This window comes from Pan troglodytes, chromosome 20 (assembly GCF_028858775.2).
Source record: "Pan troglodytes isolate AG18354 chromosome 20, NHGRI_mPanTro3-v2.0_pri, whole genome shotgun sequence".
Lineage (NCBI taxonomy): Eukaryota > Metazoa > Chordata > Mammalia > Primates > Hominidae > Pan > Pan troglodytes.
This window is the reverse complement of record NC_072418.2, coordinates 40143424-40162660: the sequence shown is the minus strand read 5'-3', so window position 1 is coordinate 40162660 and position 19237 is coordinate 40143424. Positions and strand designations below refer to the sequence as shown.

At 41.0% G+C, this 19237-nt stretch overlaps 1 protein-coding gene across 5 annotated transcripts; it reads right to left on the bottom strand.

Moving 5' to 3' along the window:
* Positions 1-889: 889 nt before the first annotated feature.
* On the bottom strand, positions 890-18689 carry ZNF260 (zinc finger protein 260). 5 transcript variants are annotated; one of them, XM_524237.9, is made up of 3 exons: positions 17871-18689; positions 14802-15020; positions 890-5567 (listed from the first exon to the last, which is right to left on the bottom strand). In XM_524237.9, exon 3 carries the CDS (start codon positions 5104-5106, stop codon positions 3868-3870), a length of 1239 nt encoding a protein of 412 aa, XP_524237.2. In that variant the 5' UTR covers positions 5107-5567; positions 14802-15020; positions 17871-18689; the 3' UTR covers positions 890-3867. The 5 variants fall into 5 exon arrangements, 4 of the variants coding, with proteins under 4 accessions (XP_524237.2, XP_016791287.1, XP_003953529.1 ...); XM_016935798.4 differs by having other exon boundaries at positions 14798-15020; positions 17871-18343; XM_003953480.6 differs by having other exon boundaries at positions 14821-15020; positions 17871-18335.
* Positions 18690-19237: the final 548 nt, after the last annotated feature.

Sequence of the window (19237 nt, the reverse complement as noted above, 5' to 3'; positions counted from 1 at the left end):
CCCAGGAGGTGGAGGTTGCAGTGAGCCGAGATCGTGCCACTGTACTCCAGCCTGGGCAACAGTGGGACACTGTCTCAACAAAAAAAAAAAAAAAAAAAAAAGAAAGAAAGAAAAGACAACAATAGCCAGGCATGGTGGCGCATGCCTATAGTCCCAGCTACTTGGGAAGCTGAGGTGGGAGGATGGCTTGAGCCTGGGAGGTGGCGGTTGCAGTGAGCCAAGATTGTGCCACAATACTCCAGCCTGGGCAATAGAGCCAGACCTTATCTCAAGAAAAGAAAAAGGGAGGCAAAAAGACAAATAATCCTATAGAAAAATGAGCTAACAATATGAAAACTCTCAGAGGCAAATCTGGGAGCAAGTGAGGTTTATACTCATCAAAGAAGCATACAATTAAGTAGCATCATAGGATCTATTGTAGGGCCAGAGGATATGTTGTTCTTTTGGACCTGACTCTGAAAACATCTATTAAAAATTTTAAAATAACATCAATCCTTTGATCTACCAATCCCTTCCCTGTAATCTGACCCACATAAATAAAAACAACTGAAATCTAAGGGGTGATTACATGAATTTTTATTGTAGCATTTCTTATGGTGGCAAATAAGCAAACTGTGAGTAAACGAGGGCAGCTGAATAAATTTACAGTATACAATATTAGAGAATATTATGTTGCAATTGCTCATCTTACTCTGACCATCATAATCATTCTTTTTGCTGGGTCCAGGACCATGGCTAACTCATGGCACAAAAAGATAGTCCTGGTTTGGTCTGAATTTGAGTCCTAGTTATTCTGGTGACTTCAAGGCTACCCAAGCACATGGGCAAAACACTTAAAAAATATGAAAGATTATTTAAGTAAAGCAAAATGAGGAACAGAAGAAGACAGTTTAGATTCATGTACACATACATATATTTTATTTGGGTATATTACCTCAGAAAATCAACAACTGTCATTTTCAATCTTATCTCAAGACCAAACTTCAGAAATGCTAATAAGTGCTATAGTAATATTAACATTATATTGAGTTTAAAAGAAATTAATATATTTAAAATCAGTCTAAGGTTTTAATGCTTTATACCCATTTTCATAATCATTCAAAAACATCAGGCCGGGCACGGTGGCTCACGCCTGTAATCCCAGCACTTCGGGAGGCCAAGGTGGACGGATCACCTGAGGTCGGGAGTTCAAGACCAGCCTTTAGAGAAACCCCATCTCCATTAAAAATACAAAATTAGCCAGGCATGGTGGCTCACACCTGTAATCCCAGCACTTTGGGAGGCCGAAGCGGGTGGATCACCTGAGGTCGGGAATTCAAGACCAGCCTGGCCAACATGGTGCAACTCCGTCTCTACTAAAAATACAAAATTAGCCGGGCGTGGTGGCGCATGCCTGTAATCCCAGCTACTCAAGAGGCTGAGGCAGAAGAACCACTTGAACCTGTGAGGCAGAGGTTGCAGTGAGCCAAGATTGTGCCATTGCACTGCAGCCTGGGCAACAAGAACAAAACTCCGTCTCAAAAAAAAAAAAATCATTAGTAGCTTTCTCTGTCAGTTTATTGTGGAAAGAAATCAAGTAAACAAATTCTCAAAAAGATTTGCTTCAAATAAGAGAACACTGTTTAGGTGGAAGATCTCCTTTTTCAGCACGGTCTTCCCAAGGTAACAAGGGGGTTGGGATTGACTTGGGTGTGTCTGACATAATTGAGAAAGAAATTTAGTCTGCAGGTTAAAAGTGAAGCTGAAATCCAGGAGTTAATGTTTTCCTCAATGGCTTATAAAAAAAATTGAAGAGTGACACAGTTTTCTCATTTTAAAAGTGGCTAATTTCTAATGCTAATACTGGTTATGCAGAGTATTAAAATTTCTGATAAATGTTTTAGTAAAAACTAATTCTCTCCATGTCTGTGCATATATTATTTAATAATATGATCCTTAAATGTATGTGATCCAACCAACCTGCGGCAAATCATAACCTCCAAGACTATATACAGATTAGAACTACGTACAGATTATGTAAAATTTACTCTTGTGACACGAGTTAGTTTAATTGAATTTAAGTTGCCACCCCAATTTAAAATTATTTCATATTTTAAAGATATGATTTTAGAAATATCTTCTACAGAATATTAGTATCTGACTAGGAATGTAAGTCCATTATGTTTCATGTACAGCTTCCTCACTCCTATCTGGACTTTTTAACTTTCAGAAGTTTAAGGAAATAAATAGCACGAATGATAGAATGAACACAAATATTACCACCACCCAGAATTAATATTTCGTTATGTTTACTTAGAATGTTTATTTCTTTTTAATAAGAAATAGATACAAAATTGAAGTATCCTTTAACTACCATGCTTGGTAACATTTCCCTTCCACCTCCTTTCTTCCTAGAGGTAACCACTCCACTTTTGGGAACTGAGTACATACATATGCTTTCAATCCATTCTTTAGTTTTACATAATTTATCCATAACCAATTCTTAGTACTAGGGCTGGTTAGTGTTGATTTTATTCAAATTCATAGAAGCATCATTACAATATGTTCATCATTTTTCTTCAAATTTTTAAAAATATTTCTGTTAATATATAGACTTAATTTGTCACTTAACTGCTATAGAGAGTACTCTACTATGTTACTATATCACATTTTATTCATCTATTTCACAAGAGACAGCATTTGTTTCCCAACTTCTGGCTACTATAACTCATGGTGCAATGAACTATACAGCTACAGACCAGTACATGACTCCCTGTGTTCATGTTTCTTGGGTAGATGCATATATATAGTAGTTCCCCCTTATCCACAGCTTTGCTTTCCATGGTTTCAGTTACCTGTGATCACCACAGTTCATAAATAGTTGAGAACAGTACAATAAGGTATTCTGAGAGAAAGATCATATTCACATAACTTTTATGATTACAGTATATTGTTATAATTGTTCCATATTATGTTTATTATTGTTTTAAATCTCTTGCTGTGTCTAATCTGTAAACTAAATTTTATCATAGGTATGTATATATAAGAAAAAAACATAGACATAGAGTTTGGTCCTATCTGGGTTTCAGGTATCCACTGGGGGTCTTAGAGTCCATCTCTTGCAGAAAATAGGGGACTACCATACTCAAGAGTGGAACTACCGGGTATTCTGGAATGTTTTAGAAGTTCTTTCCTGCCCTAAGGTTTTAAAAACATCTTCTTATAAAACTGTTATATTATTAAGTATTGCTTTTTGCATTTTAGTCTTCAGTACTTTAAGAATTCATAAGAAAAATATTTTATATTATGATGGGAGATATTAGTTTTCCATATGAAGAGTCAATTAATTTTTAAGTAATCCATGATTTCCCCACCAATCTGGGATACCGCCTCTATCAATTACCAATTCCCCATATATTCATGCACACATTTCTGAATTCAATATTCTGTCTCAGTCTCAGTTTTATGACGGCTTCAACAACAAATAATTTTGATGATTCTAGTTTTACAATTCATATATGTAGCAAAACATCACAAAAATGATAATTTTGTCTCTTAATTTCAAATCCTCATACGTCTCATATCTATTTCTTAATGCATCTGTAGGCCTTCCAGGAACACATTAAGTAGCGTCCATGACTAGATCCTAACTTTAATGAGTATACTCCTAGAAGTACAGCATCCATAATGCTTGTTGCGGGAGTTTTGGGGGTATGGGTTTTCTTTATACTATAATACTTATTAAACATCATAGTATTTAAGTTTTGAATTGCTGCTGAAGCACTTCCCACATTCATGTCACTTTAATGTAAAATGAATTTTCCAATACACTATTAAGTGTAAAATCTGCTGAACGTTTTGCTAAATCCAAGGCATTCATAGAGAACTTTAATGAGTATGAATTCTCTGGTGTCTAATGTGATGTGACTTTTGGCTGAAAGCTTTCCCACATTCACTACACTGATAAGGTTTTTCACCAGTATGGATTCTCATGTGCAGAGCAAGGGTTGAGAACTGAGAAAAGGCTTTCCCACATTCATTACAACCATAGGGTTTCTCACCTGTATGGCTTCTCATATGCACAGTAAGAGATGAGCTTTGACAGAAGGCTTTCCCACAGACCTTACACTCATAAGGCTTATCACCTGTATGAATTCTTACATGTACAATAAGTGATGTGATTCGAGAGAAGGCTTTTCCACATTTATTACATTCATAGGGTTTCTCTCCTGTATGAATATTGTGATGTTTAATGAGGTATTGCTTCTGCCTGAAGATTGTTCCACATTCATTACATTTGTAGGGTTTCTCTCCAATATGAATTTTCTCATGCTCAGTGAGATTTGACTTGCCACTGAAGGCTTTCCCACATTCCTTACATGTATAAGGTTTCTCTCCTGTGTGACTTCTCTGGTGTCTAATGAGGCTTGACTTCTGAATGAAAGCTTTCCCACACCCTTTACATTCATAAGGTTTCTCTCCAGTATGGATTCTCTGATGTATAATGAGGTTTTCCTTCTGGCTAAAAGCTTTTCCACACTCACTACATTTAAAGGGCTTCTTTCCAGTATGGATGTTCTGATGTTTAATGAGGTATTGCTTCTGGCTGAAGGCTCTTCCACACTGATTACATTCAAATGGTTTTTCTCCAGTATGAATTTTCTCATGCTCAGTGAGATATGCTTTGCCGTTAAAGGCTTTGCCACATTCCTTACATGCATAGGGTTTGGTTCCTGTATGATTTTTCTGGTGTCTGATGATGGTTGGCATCTGAATAGAAACTTTTTCACATTCATAAGGTTTCTCTCCAGTGTGATGTTTCTGATGAGAAAGGAAGTTTTCCTTCTGGCTGAAGGCTTTTCCACATTTATTACATTTATATGCCTTCTTTCCTGTGTGACTTCTAAGGTGTAGAGTAAGGGATGAGACTCGAGAGCACACTTTACCACATTCAGTGCATTCATGAGATTTCTCTCCAGTATGCATTTTCTTATGCTCTACAAGGTTTTGCTTCAGGCTAAAGGTTTTTCTACATTCATTACATTCATAAGGTTTCTCTCCAGTATGAATTTGATCATGCTGAAGGAGATCTGATTCATGCTGAAGACTTTCCAACATGCCTATCATGCATGTGAATTTAATCAGGAGATTTCCCTAGTATCAAATAAGATGTAATAAGGATGAAAGCTTTCCCACATTCACTAAATTCATATGGTGTATTTTCAATATTAATTCTTGGGTATCTAATGAAGTTAAATTTATGATGGAAGACTTTTCTCACATTGATTACCCTGAGATGAGATGATTACAAAAAGGGATAAAATGTAACATTCTCTTTATATTCTTAATGGTTCTTATACAGCTTCTCTCATATTTAGGTATAAATTGTGTATAAATTATGTTTCAAATTCTTTTAAGCTGAGTTCCATACACAGAAGGGTAGTCTTGAAGAATCAATGACTGTTCAGAGGAAATACTTTGTTTCCTAAATTTTCCCTCAGTCTGTATTTTCACAGAGAAAGATGAGACTTAACTTACAAGTCTTTCATGTTGCGTCTTTATCTGTTTATAAACTTCCCAGGCTTCTTCTAAAAGGAAGTACAAAAAAATCATAATTGAAAGAGTTAATATAATATATAGTGCCTGGCATGTAATAAGCGTCCAATAAATTAGGTTATCATTATCATCAACATAATATCACTAACACCTTTGAAGTTTCCCATTATTAATATAATTTCAGAAATGTGTTACTGTAAAATAGATTCTTTTTTTTTTTTGAGATGGAACTTCACTCTTGTTGCCCAGGCTGGAGGGCAATGGCGCGATTTTGGCTCACCGCAACCTCTGTCTTCCAGGTTCAAGCAATTCTCCTGCCTCAGCCTCCCGAGTAGCTGGGACTACAGGAGCCTGCAACCATGCCTGGCTAATTTTTGTATTTTTAGTAGAGACAAGGTTTCTCCATGTGGGCCAGGATGGTTACAAACTCCCGACTTCGGGTGATCCACCCGCCTCAGCCTCCCAAAGTGCTGGGATTACAGGCATAAGCCACTGCGCACGGCTGTAAAATAGATTTTTTATCCAAGCCTAGTCTCATTATAAAACAAAGTTCAAATATAAATAACATTCCCAGGTATGTGTAATTTTAATTGCTTTTAAATGTAACCCAGCACACTTCATAAATCAGTAAAATGAGAGAAAATAAGGCTAGGTATGGTGGTTCACACCAATAATCCCAGCACTTTGGAAGGGTGAGGCAGGAAAATTGCTTGAGGCCAGGAGTTTGAGAGCAGCCTTGGTAACACAGCGAGACTCCCGTCTCTATAAAAAATTTAAAAACTCTATAAAAAATTAAAAGCCAGGCATGGTGCCTGTAGTCCTAGCTACTGAGGAGATTGAGGTGGGCAGATTGCTTAGGCCCAGGATTTCAGGGCTGCAATAAGCTATGATCGTGCCAGTGTCTGGGTGACAGTGCAAGACTCGGTCTTTTATTTTATTTTTTTGAGTCGGAGTCTCGCTCTGTCGCCCAGGCTGGAGCGCAGTGGCGTGATCTCGGCTCACTGCAAGCTCCGCCTCCTGGGTTCACGCCATTCTCCTGCTCAGCTTACTGAGTAGCTGGGACTACAGGCGCCCCCCACCATGCCCTGCCAATATTTTGTATTTTTAGTAGAAACGGGGTTTCACCATGTTGGCCAGGGTGGTCTCGATCTCCTGACCTTGTGATCTGCCCGCCTTGGCCTCCCAAAGTGCTGGGATTACAGGCATGAGCCACTGCGCCTGGCCGACTTGGTCTTTAAAACATAAGGAATCGGTGAGAAACAGGATGAAAGGACAAATACTTAAAAGACTGGGAGTGCATAGGAAGACAGGGCAAAAATAAAATGAACAGAAAAGTTTAAATAAGGTGCTTATTTCTATGTCTTCCCGAAACACCATTAAAATGACAGTAAAAGGGTGAAGAGGGACACATAAGAACTAAAAGGTTAAGAAGATATCAGTGGACAAAAAGTATTAGGGGGACTAGGGATAGTGGCTCATTCCTGTAATCTCAGCACTTTGGGAGGCCAAGGCAGGAGGACTGCTTGAGGCCAGGAGTTTGAGATCAGCCTAAGCAGCACAGCAAGGCTTTATCTCTACAAAAATTTTAAAAATTAGGTAGGTGCAGTAGCATACACCTGTAGTCTTAGTTACTTGGGAGGTTGAAGTAGGAGGATCGCTTGAGCCCAGGAGTTCGAGGCTGCAGTATGCTATGATCATGCCATTGCAATCCAGCCTAGGTGACAGAGTATGACCTTGTCTCTAAAAAAAAAAAGTATTAGGAAATTTTGGAAAGAAAGCAAATAGAGAACTGTAAATTAACAGCAGAACTGAGTGGTTTAAAGAAAAGCCAGCAGACGTGGGGGCCACCTTCACAGGTCTGTAACACAGATATTGACAGATACGCTCTGTCAGTGGAGAAACTGGGCAAGAGTGGAAGGCAGGGCTTACAAAATGACTGTGAAAGGACCAGCTAATGCCCTGAACTCTCCTAGCTGGACAGAAATGTGAAGTTTATCATCCAGACAAAACCAAGAGGCTCCAAATTTAGTGATGACCAGCAAAGTAATGAGAGCATCCTAGTAAGAGAAGAATGAGTAAAAGTTTATACACATAACAGAGGCTCTTCTACTGTTAGATTCCGAGAATGCTGGTGGTTACTAGGTGTCAGATGATGGAAGAATTATTTTCTTTTTTCTTTCTTTCTTTTTTTTTTCTGGGACGGAGTCTCGCTCTGTTGCCCAGGCTGGAGTGCAGTGGTGCGATCTTGGCTCACTGCAACCTCTGCCTCCCAGGTGAAGGGATTCTCCTGCATCAGCCTCCTGAGTAGCTGGGATTACAGGTGCCTGCCACCATGCCCGGCTAATTTTTGTATTTTTAGTTAGAGACGGGGCTTCACCATGTTGGCCAGGCTGGTCTTGAACTCCTGACCTCATGATCCACCCGCCTTGGCCTCCCAAAGTGCTGGGAATACAGCCATGAGCCACCGCACTCGGCCCGGAAGAATTATTTTCTGAAAAAATGAGAAGAGCATGAGAACACCTACAGATGCTAACATTTGGAATCATCTAACGAAACACATCTATATTACTGATTGATGCACAGTGAAAACCACCATCTCATAAGCCCCGCTTACATACACAAATTAATGTAGAGCTAAAGATCAGAAAACATTTGATGAAAGCCCTAACATCAAAGGCAGATCAAACAAAATACAAGGCAAAGAGCAGAAAAACTCACCCATATAATACTACAATTAATATCATGGAAAGTGAGGAGATTACTATTATCACTGCAATGAAATATTAACAGTGTTCTATAAAGAGGTGTTTTTAGAAATAAACAATATGAAATTGATCTTAAAAATTCAGTATGTTGGGGAAAGAAAGTCTAGAAAATCTCCTAGAATAAAAAAAGGAAGAATGGAAGAAGGGAGAAAGAAAGAGTGTAATGGTTGGAACATTAGTGGGTTAGTGGAAGAATCTGGAAGGATCAGCATCTACCAAAGAAGTTCCAAAGAAAGTACGAAGAAAAATGAATACAGGACATTTTCAAAGAGCTAATAAAGAACACTTCCCAGAATTACAAATCATGAGTCCACATACTTAGCAGGCCCATTGAGTACAAAGAACATTCCATTTAAAAAGATACCGGCGAAAGCACATCAATACAAAATTTCAGCTAGGGATAAAAAGAGGATCCTAGTTGGAGACCAGCCTGTGCAACACAGTGTGATCTTGTCTCTGCTAAAAATAAAAAAGATTATCTGGGTGTGGTGGCATATACATGTACTCCCTTCTACTTGGGGAGGCTGAGATGGTACGATGGCTTGAGCCCAGGAGAGTGAGCTATGATTACACTACTGAACTCCGGCTTGGGCAAGAGTGAGACCTTGTCTTAACAACAACAAAAAAATCCTAAATGTTCCAAAACATTTATCATATAAAAGGAAATAAAAGAAAAAGACATACCACATCAAAAAGGCATCAGATTGCAAGACAATGGATAATCCTAACCATAAGTTACTTCCAACCTAGACTTCTAGGTTTTACAGTTCTGTCTGAAAGCTTGGGAAGAATCAAAACACAAAAATGGAAAACTAAGCAAACAAAACAAAGAAGCAAATATTAATTAAAAGAAAAGCAAAAGGTTATACAAGAAATCAAACAGAGTCATAGCAAATCATTTGGTTTACCAGTCAACAATGCTTACAGTGTTATAGTTATGTAAATGCTTACAAATGCTTTAATAAAAAAGCAGTGATCTTACTAGTATCAGAAGTCAGAAGGGGAAGTATGGGTATAACATACTGTAACATACTGGGGGTAACATTTCAGAACCCCATTAGTAACTGAGAAAACAACCACTCTCAACCTCTGAATTCAAATCCATAAAATACAATATAAATAAAAAGAAAAATGTATACACATTTATAACGTATTTTATTAATCAGTTTATCCTATATCTTGAAAATAGATTATAAACCACCTTTTTAAATGCCCAAAGAACATTCTCAAAATCAGCCCATATAGTAGCCTATTCCACAAAGTAGTAAAGGATGGACAAAATACTCTGACCAAAAAAACAAAAAACCCAACACATAGAAATGACAGAACAAAAACAAAACCTTTCACTTATAAATTTCAAAATCTATTGGTTTGAACAAACCCTTTGGCCAGGGAAAATTAATGCTTGGAGAATGAAGTTTTAGCATAAAAGCTTACATCATTTTAAAAAAAGTAATAAAATAAGCACTCAAAGTAATTAACATAAGAAAAAGTAAATATAAGAAAAACAGACCGGGTGTGGTGACTCACGCCTGTAATCCCAGCACTTTGGGAGGCCAAGGTGGGCAGATCACTTGAGGTTAGGAGTTCGAGACCAGCCTGGCCAACATGGAGAAACTCCATCTCTACTAAAAATACAAAATTAGCCGCGTGTGGTGGTGGGCGCCTGTAATCCCAGCTACTCGGGAGGCTGAGGCAGGAGAACTGCTTGAACCCGGGAGGAGGAAGTTGCAGTGAACCAATATTGTGCCACTGCACTCCAGCCTGGGCAACAGAGTGAGACTCTGTCTCAAAAAAAAAAGAAAAAGGAAAGAAAAACAGAAAATTAGTAAAAATAGGAAAAAGAAATTAATGTATTACAAACAGAAAAAGAGAAATAATAAATTCATGAGTGGATTCTTAAGGAAAAACTTAAAAGAAGTAAGAGTAAAAAAGAAAGATATTTGGAAATAACTATAGATAGGAAATATGGATAGTACAGACTATTTTGTTAAACCCCATGCAAACAGAAAACTTAGCAAGTATAACCGATGCAAACTGAAACCAGAAAACCTAAACAGAAACATAAACATAGTACAAAATAGGGCTGGGTGTGGTGGCTCACGCCTGTAATCCCAGAACTTTAGGAGGCTAAGGCAGGTGGATCATTTGAGCCCAGCAGTTCAAGACCAGCACTTTGGGAGGCCAAGGCAGGCAGATCACAAGGTCAGGAGATCGAGACCACTCTGGCTAACATGGTGAAACCCCATCTGTACTAAAAATACAAAAACAAAAAAAATTAGCTAGGCGTGGTGGCAGGCGCCTGTAGTCCCAGCTACTCTGGAGGCTGAGGCAGAAGAATTACTTGAACCTGGGAGGCAGAGGTTGCAGTGAGCCGAGATCGCCCCACTGCACCCCAGCCTGGGTGACAGCGCAAGATTCCGTCTCAAAAAAAAAAAAAAAAAGGACCAGCCTGGCCAATACCGTGAGACCCTGTCTCTACAAACAATTAAAAAATTAGGTGGGCGTAGTGGCAGGTGCCTGTAGTCCCAGCTGCTCAGAAGGTTGAGGTAGGAGGATTACTTGAGTCAGGAGTTCAAGGCTGCAGTGAGCTGTGATCATGCCACTGCACTCCAGCCTGGGAGACAGAGTAAGACCTTGTCTCAAAAAAAAAGGAAAGAAAGAAGAAGGAAAAAATAGAGCTCTTGCCCCTTAAAGCCCAAGGCATGGATGGCTTAGCATGTGAATTTTACTAAACTTTGATTAGATAATGGTATTATTTATTTTAAGTTTTCCAATTACTTTTTAAAAATTCATGAAAATTGGTAGGATGCATAACAGATCAGGACTTATGCTACTATATTCCAAACAATCCAAAAGAAAATTAAAAATTACATCTCCTTTGTAATTAAAACCCTACATCCTTCACACACTTATCAGAATTGAATTTTTAACACTGTAAATGACAATGCTGAACTGAACTAGAAAACATAATCAGAACAAGTAAAATGGTTCTTTCAACATTTATCCCACGGTTTAAAAAATATTCTCAGGACCAGGTGCAGTGGCACACACCTGTAATCCCAGCATTTGGGGAGGATGAGGCAGGCAGATCACTTGAGGTCAGGAGTTCGAGACCAGTCTGGCCAACATGGTGAAACTCTGTCTCTACTAAAAATACAAAAATTAGCCAGGCATGGTGGTGGACACCTGTAAATTCCAGCTACTCGGGAGGCTGAGGCAAAAGAATCGCTTGAACCCGGGAGGCAGACATTGCAGTGAGCCAAGATTGTGCCATTGCACTCCAGCCTGAGTGACACAGCAAGACTCTGTCTCAAAAAATAAAATAAGGCCGGGTGCGGTGGCTCACGCCTGTAATCCCAGCACTTTGGGAGGTGGAGGCAGGCAGATCACAAGGTCAGGAGTTTGAGACCAGTCTGGCCAACATGGTGAAACCCCGCCTCTACTAAAAACACAAAAAATTAGCTATGCTTGGTGGTGGGCGCCTGTTATCCCAGCTACTTGGGAAGACGAGGCAGCAGAATCGCTTGAACCTGGGAGGCAGAGCTTGCAGTGAGCTGAGATCGCGCCACTGCACTCCAGCCCAGGTGACAGTGTGAGACTCCATCTCAAACAAATAAAAAATAAAATAAAATAAAATAAAAAATGCTTTCAAAATATAAGTCAAAATGCTCTAATGGCAAGCAAACTCTTAATTGTATTATGTGTAAATAGTGACCTGTTAAAACAAGGGTTGACGCCAGGCTCGGTGGCTCACGCCTGTAATCCCAGCACTTTGGGAGGCCGAGGTGAGTGGATCACCTGAAGTCAGGAGTTCGAGACGAGCCTGGCCAACATAGCGAAACCCTGTCTCTACTAGAAATACAAAAAATTAGCTGGGCGTGGTGACATGTTCCTGTAATGCCAGCTACACAGGAGGTGGAGGCAGCAGAATCGCTTGAACCTGGGAGATGGAGGTTGTAGTGAGCCGAGATCGCACCACTGCACTCTGGCCTAGGCAACAAGAGTGAAACTCCATCTCAAAAAAAAAAATAAATAAATAAAATAAAAAAAAAACACCACAAGGTTGGCAAACTAAAAGAGTTTTTCTGGAACATGGCCATGTTTATTTATTTTCTTGTCCATGACTACTTTCACAGTATAATGCTTGAGATGAGTAGCTGCAATGGAGACCCTGTAGCCTACAAAGACTTAAATATTAACCATTGGCCCTTTACAGAAAAAGCTTGCTGAACTCCTGTCCTAGAGTAGCAATTCCTCCATCTTCTATCTGGCTGAAACCAGGCTGCATTGTTGATCCAGCTCCAACCACAACCAGATAATAAAGAGAGAACCTGGGAGGAATCCATATGCTTCAGGGACCATAAGCACCAAAGTTAGCATGCAAATCTGGACTATTCACCACATGAGTGTTATGTGACCAAGAAATCAATTCCTACATTCCTTAAACTGGCACTTTGAAGTTTATTATAGTCACTTAGCTTTACTGTGATTAGTACACTTCTTATTGCTTTACATATCATGAATCTGAGATGCCTAACAAATACTAATCACCAGCCTGGACCTCTCTCCTCAACAATCAATTCAAATATCCAGCTGACGACTCAACATTTCCACTTGGATGTCTAATAGTGATCTAACTTACCCTGCCCCTATTCAAACTCTTTCTCCAGCTCCCAAACCAACTCCTCTCAAATTCTTCTCATCTCTTTAAATAGCAATCTCATTCTCCTTGTTGCTCAAACAATACTTCTCTTTCAGTCAGATTACACACTCTTTACAACCTCATAGCTTACTGGCTATTTTGGACAATCCTCATTGTGACCACCAAGGTCTAAGCCACATGTCTTGCCAGGATTATTTAACAGCCTCCTTACCAGTCTTGCTACTTTATCTTTCACCTCTTTACAGTTCTCAACACACCAGCCACAGTAATCTTGTCACAGTCCAATCATGTCACTGCTCTACTTGAAAGCCTTTTTGTATCCTCATAAAAACATTTAGAAGCATACAGCAGACACTGTGAACAGTGGCTGCTTCTGGGAAACAGGGGATTGAGGGCCAAGAATGAAGAGACATACCCGATTGTTTTAATTTTCTATCAAGTATACATATTAAATTTTGATAATAATAGTATTATTTCTTCTCCTTTTTTTTTTTTTTTGAGATGGGAGTCTCACTCTGTCGCCCAGACTGGAGTGCAGTGGCATGATCTCGGCTCACTGCAACCTCCGCCTCCCGGGTTCAAGTGATTCTTCTGCCTCAGGCTCCTGAGTAGCTGGGATTACAGGCGTGCGCCACCTCGCCAGGCTAATTTTTGTATTTTTAGTAGAGACGGGGTTTCACCATGTTGGTCAGGCTGGTCCTGAACTCCTGACCTCATGATCCACCTGCCGCAGCCTCCCAAAGTGCTGGGATTATAGGCGTGCACCACCATACCCGGCCATTATTATTTCTTTTTAAAATTAACAGGGTAATGAACTAATAGGAAGTCAGCACTAATCCCCAAGCCTGTAATATTGTTAAAAAGCAGGAGGTGACATAGTGTTGAACTATGATGGCTGGAGGTAGGAAGACAATAGAAAACAAGAGTAAGGAAGCAAAATTCAATTCTGAGGAATATAACAATGGAAGGACAAAGAATGATAGAAAGTTAAAATGTAAAGAAAAGAATCTACTTGCTAGTTTTTGAAAGTTTTTTTATTGATACATAATAGTTGTACATAGAATGATTAATTAATTTATTATTATTATTATTATTTTTTAGACAGAGTCTCACTCTGTTGCCCAGGCTGGAGTGCAGTGGCACAATCTCAGCTCACTGCAAGTTCCACCTCCCAGGTTCACGCCATTCTCCCGCCTCAGCCTCCTGAGTAGCTGGAACTACAGGCGCCCGCCACCACACCTGGCTAATTTTGTTTTTGTATTTTTAGTAAAGACGGGGTTTCACCGTGTTAGCCAGGATGGTCGTGATCTCCTGACCTGGTGATCCGCCGGCCTCGGCCTCCCAAAGTGCTGGGATTACAGGCGTGAGCCACCACGCCTGGCCAGAATGATTACATTTTAAAGAAAATAACTTTCATGCTAGTTTTTGAAAACTAACAGATCTATAAGGACTGAATGCTTAAGGAAACGCATCTAGGCATACAGGGAAAAGTGAAAAATGGAGAATGTTAGTGAAAGGAAGAAAAGTGAAATTGAGGCTGTAAAAAAATCATAAAATTGAGGCTGCAAATGATGTAGAATGACTGGCATCCAGAATAGATTTTAGAAGAGCAATCGGTCCTCTGGAATCTGATAAAAGGGATGCATAGATTCAGGAAGACAGTCTGGAAATGTCATTTAGGTATCTAAAGAATTCCCAGCAACAGTCACTCTAAAAGACAAAGGCTAGTACGAAAATCTCAAACAAACAAACAAACAAACAAACCCCACAACAACTCAGAGGCTGCAAATTCTCACTGAATAACTGCAATAAGTCTTTATCTCATTCATACCTACCAGGTTCTTGCTTACTCACACAAAGAGAACCTTCTTTACATTTCTTTCTCAATCATCTGTTGCTGTTCTTTTAAGTGCTGACTTTAAACTTGTGAGCAGAAAAATGACACTGGACTTGGATGTTATGGTTGGGGAACAAAGCAGCATCCCAAAATTCAGGGAGGGCCCTTAGAACTCTAAGAGGTTTTGCAGCTCCTGTGGATGTACAAGGAAGCAGGCCTGTGAAAAAGAACAAAGTAATGATGACTCTTTGGCTTTGACCCACATGTGAGCAAATGGAAAAACAGTATTTGTACATAGCACCTCAGGCCAGCCCCATTATGCCATTCAAAAGCTCTACACATTTCAATGGCCGGGCATGGAAGCTCACGTCTGTAATCTCAGCACCTTGGGAGGCTGAGGCAGGCAGATCACTTGAGATTAGGAGTTCGAGACCCGCCTGGCCAACACGGTGAAACCCTGTCTCTACTAAAAATACAAAAATTAGCCAGGCGTGGTGGCATATGCCTGCAGTCCCAGCTACTCAGGAGGCTGAGGCAAGAGTATCACTTGAAGCCAGGAGGCAGAGGTTGCAGTGAACCAAGATCACGCCACTATACACCAGCCTAAGCGACAGTGGAGACTCCATCTCAAGGAAGGGAAAAAAAAAAAAGCTCTAAACATTTCAAAAATGAGAAACGGAAGGGACCTTATTTTCAGAATTTAGGTTACACAGAGAAACTATGAGAGACTAAGATGCCAGAGTTATCCACAATCACAACCTGTACAGGTTCCTTCGAGCAGGTGTCACTTGTGACCTTGCTCCTGAGTGAAGTCACATCTTTGCATATAATTTTTCCCCATAACACTTTTCTCATAAATATGAAGTAACCAACCTTGAGTGATATGGAAAAAAATACAGGAAATTATTCTGATGGTATTTATAAGTCAGAGCTCTAAAAAATTTAGAGGACTAAATTTTACTTAGATTAACTAGGAGAAGTTAAATATAGTAAGTGTCCTATAATAATAGTCTTCCCTTGATATCACAGGAGATTGGTTCCAGGATCACTGCGGATACCAAAATCTTCAGATGCTCAAGTCCCTTATGCTTCAAATATAAAGCCAGGCACGGTGGCTCACGCCTGTAATCCCAGCACTTTGGGAGGCTGAGGCAGGCTGACCACCTGAGGTCAGGAGTTCGAGACCAGGCTGGCCAAGATGGTGACACCCTGTCTCTACTAAAAATAAAAAAATTAGCTGGGCATGGTGGCACACACCTGTACCTCAGCTACTTGGGAGGCTGAGGCAGGAGAATCGCTTGAACCCAGGAGGCAGAGGTGGCAGTGAGCCGAGATTGCACCACTGCACTCCAGTCTGGGTGACAGAGTGAGACTCCATCTCAAAAAAATAAAAATAAAGTGAATGGAAGTATATTTACATATAACCTATGCACATCCTCCCATATACTTTAAAATTATCTCCAGATTACTTATCATACCTAATACAACGTAAATGTCTGGTAAATAGTTGTTATACTGTATTGTTTAGGGAATCATGACAAGAAAAAAAAATCTGTACATGTACAGTACAGACACAACCATCGCAAGCTTAACAACAGTTATGATTCATGTTTGTTGAATCCGTGGAAGCAGAGCCTACAGACACAGAGGGCTGACTGTATGTTCATTCACTGATTCAGCAAACATATACATTTATGATTATGTGTGCTGAGAAACCTTGGTTTACAATTTGTAATGGGATATAACAAATCAAAGGATCAAACTTACTTAGAAACCTTCTCTAAGATGTAAGTGCCTTAGAACCTGGCTAGACAGTGCTATAAATTGCTGAAACAGGTACAGAGGGGAAATAGATGGAGGCAGACTGCAGGAAGAAGGAGCCCTTTAGACATAAAGAGCTTGAAGTTCCCTGTAACTTCCAGGTGGACTGCACATTGGGCAATTAGATAATATGGATTAGGAGCTCAGGACAAGCCTCCAGCAGAAACAGACATTTATTAGTCATCTGTATTAGATGAAGCCATGGATGGCAGTGTAATGTTGTTGCTGATAGGAGTACTTAGATGATCAAGGCCAGAAACTTAGAAACACCAATAGTTAGGGGAAAAGCAGAAACTAAGTCCTGTCTTCTTTGTATCTTTTACTTTTTCTGTATATTTCAAAACTATTAACCCTGTTACTTTTTTATTTTATTGAAAAATATGTTAAGAATAAGTGTGACAAGATACTTGAATATGTTGATATGTTAAGAATAAGTGTGACAAGATACTTGAAGATAGGATACTTCTACCTTTGTATACACAAGAAAAGAATTTCCCCTATATTTACAAAAGGCTGGGGGAACCCTGATTAAATTAGGAGTGAGATTGCTGCCCTCACTGACGAACTAGGGAGTTTCTTGACCTCTGCGCTAAAGGCAGGACAAGTAGCTTCCAAATTCTGTGCCGTCTGCACTATTGGAAACTACCTCTTAAAGATATTCCTTAGTTCAGGGTTTCTCCAAGCAACTGCACCAAAGTTTCTCCAAAGTATTAAGAAAAGTCAATGCCTACTGGGTGTACAGGCATCCAGTAACAAGTTTTTCCGAAATCTTTCCTCTTTAAAAAAATAATGGAAAGGTAATGCTGATTTTGTTTTCTACTCCACAATAGGTCTGCTTTTATATAAAAAATCAACTTTAAAATTACTTATCCGCTCAATTCCTTAGCCTTTTCCGTTTCCTATTTTCCAGAAAACGCATCTTTATTATTTTAGAAATGAGAAGAGTGAGGCTTAGAGGTTGCTACCTCACAAAGCCATCCGTCCATCCTCACAAACTTGGAACCAGTTTCTCACTAACTGCACCCTCAACACCCCCTCACACTCTCGGTCACCCACCCGCGAACCCACCCGTACTGTACCCCTGCCCCCAGCCACACAAGCTCGGATCACCGCACATCATAGAAGGCGATTCCTCCCCTCCATACTCCCAGCCCCGTCGCAGGCACTGCAAATCCTCCCCTCCAGCGTCCCTGGCCCGTTTCACTGTCCAGAAACCCAAGTCCCACAGGGCCGAAACCCAACTCACCAGCAGACAAAGACGACCATGGCGAGTCGGAGATTCCGCGCCTGCGCACTCCTTCCGCGGGCAGCGCTCCCAGAGGTCTCCTGGGCTGGGCCAGGCCCCGGCTCAGAACCGGACGGAATCGAGAGATCTTGGCCCTTCCTCCGTGCCACTCTTTTGAGGGTAGACTACATTTCCCAGAAGGTTCAGCGGTTTGAGTCAGCTTTTCGCGCGAACTTTTCCTCCGCCAGAGCTTGTGGGACTGTCTCCCTGGCCGGGGCAGGGGTGTAAGGCCTTAGTCTTAGTTTACTCTATCCCTGGGATTGGGTAGTGGTGTAACATCAGCTTAAACACGCTGTGCTGACTTTATGTAACAGCCACGGTGCGATACTAAGCCAGGACCCCCACGAGACTCTCAGACACGGTTCGGGAATGAGGGTAATCCCTTTGGCTGGGCTCAAGCCGGGCGCCATCTTGCTCATCGCGGGCGTGGCGCTGAACTACATTTCCCAGAAGGCGCCGCGCCCTCGGCCCCCCTCCCCTCGCGACTCCCGCGGCTCGGGGGAGAACTGCACGCGACCCAGGTGCTGGCCTCTGAGCGGGTCGCCTCGGAGACTACAGGATCAGGAGGAGGTTGGAGGTGAAGCGTCTGGAATCCGGTGCGGAGGTTGAGACTGAGTATTAAGTCTGTTCAGGCGGAACGGGCCGAGAAGGGCGGTTGTGAAATTGTGATTTTGTGACTGTATGTCCTAGCACAGTGTGTGATTGTGATTGTGTGTGACACCTTGTGTACGGATGTGGGGAGGACTCTGCGGGTGTCCCGTGAGTCCCTGTGTTAGGACTGTTATTGTGTGACTGTGTAACGCTGTGTGAGGGTGTGGGTTAGCTGTGACTGTGTGCCCGCGGTGGGTGTGTGATTGTGACTCTGTGACCATATGTTCGTTTGTGTGCAGATATAGGGAGCTTTGTACTTATGTAGTTGTGACTCTGTGTCCTTGTGTGGGAGTATGGGGGGGGGTGCTTGTGACTTTGTGTACAGTGGTGGGTGTGTGACTGTGAAGCATTGGGTGTGCGTGGAGTTGAGACTGTGTGTGTCTTTGACCAAATGTCACACATAGTCATATGTGAGAGCAGAAGACAGCTCGGCCCCGTGATAGTAAAGGGGATTTTTCTGTGACACTGAGTTTTGAGTTAGAAGCCCCAGTTTCCTCTGATAGCCCTCCCACGGCGGGGGAGGGGAAGGCAGAGTAAGCTCTGGCCTTGTCATTTGGGCCCTAGGGGAAGTGTATTGTCTCCCTTCTCATTTCTGTCCTCCAAGAGAGGTTCCCCAGAGGAGAGGAAATAACGGTTGTGATATCTAAAAGCCATGTTTAAGGTGCCTTGAGGTTTTC